The sequence below is a fragment of the Lactuca serriola genome, chromosome 2 (assembly GCF_051521515.1).
Source record: "Lactuca serriola cultivar US96UC23 chromosome 2, Lser_US96UC23_V15, whole genome shotgun sequence".
NCBI lineage: Eukaryota > Viridiplantae > Streptophyta > Magnoliopsida > Asterales > Asteraceae > Lactuca > Lactuca serriola.
In genome coordinates this window covers 28,936,966-28,943,054 of record NC_136409.1, presented here as the reverse complement: position 1 = coordinate 28,943,054, position 6,089 = coordinate 28,936,966, and the positions used below count along the sequence as shown (strand labels likewise).

The following is a 6,089-nucleotide window of genomic DNA, read 5'->3' as shown; positions in this document are numbered from 1 at the left end:
TAGAAACTTTTATTTAAAAAAAAAAAAGAAAGTAACAAAAAGGTGAAATAAAATAGAAAAATAAGATATTTGAAATAAAAAAAAAAACATTAAACAAAAGAACTGAAAAGTAAGGAAAATAAAAAATACTAATATTGTAAATATTTTTAAAAGTATACTAAAATAGAAAATAGTTTTTTCAATCACTTGTATAAAAAAAAACTCTGGCGCATTTGAAGGTAAAAAAAAAAAAAAAAAAAAAAAAAAAAAAAAAAAAAGACCATTGACATCATTGTTACAAAATAAATAAATAAATAAATAAATAAAAAAGAAAAAAAATCTATAGAAAAATACACACGGAATAAACTGCATATATTCTAAAACCACACGGAATAAAGTAAACTGCATATATTCTAATTACAAACCATACGACTGCATATATTCTAAAATCACACAGAATAAAGTAAACTGAAAAAATGTCAGATTACATACCTTTCGAAATCCAAGTGCAAATCATCAAAAGACTACCCGTGAAGTCATTACTTCAATTCAGATCTGTCTCAAAACAATGGAAGTCTTTGATCGACAGCTCCGAGTTTATTGCTGGCTACAGATTCCGCCAGACTCATCCACAACGTCTGCTTGTATGGTACAAAGATCCAGTAGACTTGAAGCAAAATTACGTTTCGTTTCTCGATGATGACGCTTTCGCCCAACAAGACCTTGCTCCGACTGTTCCTCCTATGCTCCCTGAACATTTATTTAGATCGGAAGCGCCCCGGAGCTCTCAGGGATTGGTGTGTTTGTCTGGTTTTTATGAATATCCAGTCGCTCCTCTTTGTATAATTAGAACAAAAATGATTGTTCTTTTGAATCCTTCGATTAGAAAATCAGTCTTAATACCTTTCCCAGGTTTTCCAAATTTCGAAATTGTTGATGGTTTTGGGGTTTGTCCTATCACTAATGACCCTACGATTGTGAAGATTAAAAATGTTTGTACGGATCTTGGAACAAAAGTTAGCTCTCCCATAGTCGAGGTTTTTAAATTGAGCACAGGTTGTTGGAGAAGTTTTTGTAGCAATCTGCCTAAGAAATCAATTCACTTTATGTCGCCTAATGTAGCTATCGATAGTTATATTTATTGGGTTGCTTTTGATAATGATTTTTTAGATAATGATTCTCAGATACTAAAACCGCTGATTATTTCATTTCATATGACTACCGAAGAATTTAGAGTGATAGACCTACCAAATACTTTAGCATATGAAATCGATGAAGAATTTAGAGTGATAGACCTAACAGATAGTTTACCATATGCTACGCTTTCCCTCTCTAAGCTACGTGACTCTCTTGCTGTGCTTAAATACGTTACACGCAATGATCCTGGAACACAAAGTGAATTTGAAGTTTGTGATGTATGGATTATGGATAATGATGTTCTGCATTCTTTTACAAAGCTATATACCATTAACCCACGATATGATATAATAAGGATTTTGGGATTTACAAATAGTGGTGAACCTATGATGGAAGTACTCAAAACACAAAGTATTTTGGGATCTTGGGGATGTCACACAGAACCAGCTTCAGTTGTCATGTATGAACCTAACTCAAAACAGATCAGAGATATTGGGATTCGTACAGAATGTGCTTCATCACTTGTTAGCTCGTATATGGAAACACTACTGCTGCTTGATCAATCAAATTGTAATGTTTCACTATGGCCAGATCAGATTGCCAGAGGTATCGCGTATACGGGATTAGTTGGGAAGCAGGCAAGAAGGGAAGACAATGTGATATTATGATATCTTGTATTCTCATGACATGATGGAGGGATGTGCTTGTAACTTGTAAGGTAGGATAAACCACTTATATTTCTTGTATGTGTTCATCAATGCCCTAATGTGGAAATGTGTAATCTTACAGTTTCTCAAATACATGTAACAGATGTATGTTGCATTGATGGAGGCCTCCATTAGCTCTTTCATCATTTAGATATTTGTTCACATTACACATTGACAATTGTGTAGGATTCATAGCTTTGCTAAATGTTTGAATATGTCTAAGTAATGATTTTTCACATGAAGTGATTTCTTGGAACATATTAAAATGGATAGATGTGCAATATATACAAAAAAAAAAAAAAAAAAAAATCATTTGAAAGCCGGTGAATTTTGAGACATTGTAAAGCAAAACTCTTTCCATTATGTTATTTTTGCTTTGAATATGTAATCTCGTTCAAGCAGATCTTTTAATCCTTTTCATGTTATAAATTTGTTTTTTGTCTACTTCTTTATCTTACGTAACTAGTTTATTCTTATATCATTTGGTACAAATGTAAACCAAACCACTTGGTTTATATTTTTGCATATGGAAATGGTTGCTTTGATGCATAAAACGTTTTTCTTTTGCAGAAGCAAAGCTTCATAAATGATTGTGTTATTATAGTATTCACCTATATTGTAGTTATAAATGATGTAAAACCTTGGGCGTTTTTGTGATGATTGCAAAGTGACAATTGTGATGTTTGGTGCTAGGGTTCTGAACCATGTTCCAACAATGCCATCTAGTTTTGTTGGGAATTACAGTCTCTAGTATTAGTTTTGCGCATTCATGTGCAGAAAAGGGTTAAAACGTGGGGGATGGAGTGGTGTTATGAAGGGGTAGACAGTTTGTGAAGGAAACATTATGCTTGGTATTGGGGGAACTGTATATCCTAGTGGTATTTGGTGATTTTATGTGTTGAGGGTCTGTATGATAGAGAATGGTGATGTAATGTTGCCAATGATGCGAAGTTGGTCCTCGGGTGACACATTTAATGTGATCGCTAGGCGGTTGAGACTTGAAATCACGATCAGGAAAGAGATCTCTGTTAGCCGTACTCCGCAAGGAGGTCCAGGAGAACACTGTAACGATCAAGATAGTTTTGGTGAAAGGATGAGTGTATGTGTAACACCTTATGTTTTTTATATACTAAATATAATTAAAATCACTTGTAAAAGAAACATTTGTGATGTGATCTTATTAAAAGTTTTAATGAAATATCCATGTTACTAAAAATATTCTTTAAAAAATTTTCAAAAAATAATTATCTTAGTTTATTATTGGAGAATCATGACCTTTAATACTTATTATTGGAGAATCATAACCTTTAATACTTAAAACCATTTATAATGAAATCATTCAAAATAACTTGTCATTGAAGTTTTCCAAAACCCCATCAAATTACCATTATTTAAAAACCAAAATATCATAAGAATTGTGGATGTTTAAAAACCCATGTTACATTATCATAATGTTAGAAATCAGATTAAGGGGCCGTTTGATAGTTGCTAACTGGGTTAAAGTCGACTGGGTTAGAAGTTCTGACTGTGTTCATATCTGAGTTTATGCTGTTTGATTATTTTTCTAACTGATCGTGGTGAATGATGAAAAATGACCGTATTACCCTTATATTGTGCTAGATAAAACACTTTAACGCTCATCTTCATGTGATCTTTTGTTTTCATAAATGTTTTTTTTAACATAATTGACTTCCATATTGAAATTACTATAAAATACAGATTTGTGAAGATATTCCTCAAGTGCTGGATGCAGAAAATCCTGGATCATCTGAAAGGCCCATTGATGTATTCCTCCCAAGATTACTCCAGGTAACAGCTTGTCCTTGTTATTATAATTACGTAGTTTTTGATTTTTTTTGAACATTTGTTCTTTTTCATTGTCTCATGATCTTAAGTGGTGCTTTTTTGTACTGTTATTTTAATCTCCACATGCCTTGCTTAGAAAGCTTGCCTTCGGTTTTGTAAATCAGTACTTTATGTTGATGCCACCGGTAAAAGTTATTAGGTCATTTAGCTTTTGACTAAATTACTTAACTTGCCACTGTAGAAATTACTAAGCAGTAGTCACTTCAACTTTTTTGCAGGTTTTGTACATGTCTATGGACAGTTACCTCCAAGGTTTGTTTGTTCTTGCAAATGATCCATCATTAGAAGTACGGAAATTGGTAAATATTTCTACTCTGCGACATCAAATCTACCTTTTTTTAGCCTATGTTCAGATGGGTTTTTACTAAATTTTTAATCATTTTAGATGTTGCCACTTTTTTTGTTCTTATATACCAAGTCTTTGTGAACTAACAACTCTTTCTTTCTTTCTTTCTTTTGATGAGAGTACTTTTCTCTGCATATTAAGATTGAACAATTATGCTTTGATCAGATGCAGTTTTGTGAAACATACATCTATTTTTAATAACGAGTTTTGTAATCATAAACTTCATGATTTTTTGGTTCTGTTTTTTATTTGAATTGGAATTATGTTCTTATATTGCAGCTCTTTTGTTGTATTTGTGTTCCAGTAGACATTTCGATTTTCTTCATGTAGAATTCTGGAGTCACCTTTCTCTTTGTTATCTCATATTATTCAACATGATTTTATGCTCTGCAGCCACCTGATGCTTTTTCACTGACAGATGTACTTTCACTAGTCATTTAATATGTTTTTTTCCATGAAAAGAGATACATATTCACATATACACAAATTAAAAGGAAATCCCAATACGAAATCATATATTTTGTAGCCAAAAACATAAGGAACGAGTGGGGGAAGAAATCATCAAACAATAAAAAAAAAATTCAGAATGAAGAAGGTTGCTTTTCTGCTGTGGAGGTTATCAACGAGAACAAAAAAACAAAGAATAAACGAGAATGAAGGAAGAACCTTTTGGTCGGTCCTGCTGTTGCTTCAATGACCGTTGCCTTCTCTGTGGAGGTTATCAACATACGTAGGGTAAAAACGAATCCACATATATAACGTAGTCCCAATCCAGCGATTGAGAGGGAAGGACCAAATCAGGTTTCTTTCTTGGACTGAGTCTAAGACTTGGAATGAGTCCTTAATTGCAAAAACAAAATCAAACATCCTAATCTATCTTTTTTGGACCGGGTCCTCTGTTGGACCCAATTAGAAGCATAAACAAACCCCTAACTAAAAACTTAAAAGTCTTTAAACTTGCATGCAGGAGCATATAACAATCTAGTCGTGTCCTTTCCCTGAAAAATATTAGAAAAACAACTGTAGGCGAAATGCTTAGTGAATAACCACAATACTCACCCATTATATCGATCATATCCAATACACATAACTCATATCATATATCATGTAATAAATCACATATATAGTAACTTCTACCCCACACTAAACTAGTTTCCCAATTAGCTTTTCCTAGATACTGTAATATAAGAACTAGTGTAACATCTCCAAAATCGAGGCAAAAATTTTCATTTTTAAATTAAGTGAAATCATTGTTTTCAGTCAAAACCCAAGTCAAAACCAATCGTTTACAAAACATTGTTCTCAAAAGTAGAAATCATATATCAGAGTGTCCCAAATCAACATCTTCGAAACCAAAAGGATGTGCACGATCATGCCTTTACTTTCCCACGGTCGTCTAAAGTACTTGAAACATATGAGTGAATCTGTAAGCCAAAGTTTAGTGAGTTCCCCCAAAGTACGATACACAACCATACAAATAACTACATGCATAAAGGAGCCTTCAACCTGACTAAACCGCTGCACCGGGCCTACAGACTATTTGGACTGCTCTTAGAGACTTCAGCATAACTGGACCGCCATACCGGGCCTACAACCTATATGGACCGCTCTCTAGGCCTTCAACTTGACTAGACCATCTCGTAGGCCTTCAGTCTAGCCGGATCGCCCTAGGTATCTTGGCCTTCAGCATAAAACCAACATAAAACCAGACCGCCTCAATCTAACCGACCATAACACATCAACATATACCATAACAATCAATAGTCAGTAAATACAGGAAGTCCTACAGATCTACCAATTTACCACATACTCAACATAACATTAATCAATATACCATGATATCAAATCTAATGAGTCAACCTTGGTGCCTTTGACTCATAAGTATAGTGAAGAAAACTCACATCTCAGTCTGAATAGAAAGCTGCATAGGACACTTCTCCGAATATCAACTCTACTAGTGACCTATACATCAAATAGTGACCAATCTCAACTACAGCTCAAAATACCCAAAATACCCCTTGTCAAACTTGGTCAAAATCTGGTCAAATTCAAAA

At 33.7% G+C, this 6,089-nt stretch overlaps 1 protein-coding gene across 1 annotated transcript; it reads left to right on the top strand.

Annotated features, from left to right (window-relative positions):
• Window positions 1-425: 425 nt before the first annotated feature.
• On the top strand, window positions 426-2,061 carry LOC145086101 (F-box protein At2g21930-like). Its single transcript, XM_079023830.1, has one exon. The coding sequence runs from the start codon at window positions 456-458 to the stop codon at window positions 1,782-1,784; it is 1,329 nt and encodes a 442-aa protein (XP_078879956.1). The 5' UTR covers window positions 426-455; the 3' UTR covers window positions 1,785-2,061.
• The last annotated feature ends 4,028 nt before the right edge of the window (window positions 2,062-6,089 follow it).

What these genes read in the sequence shown, in the direction of transcription:
- LOC145086101 (XM_079023830.1), top strand. Translation starts at nt 456, where the DNA reads ATGTCAGATTACATACCTTTCGAAATCCAAGTGCAAATCATCAAAAGA.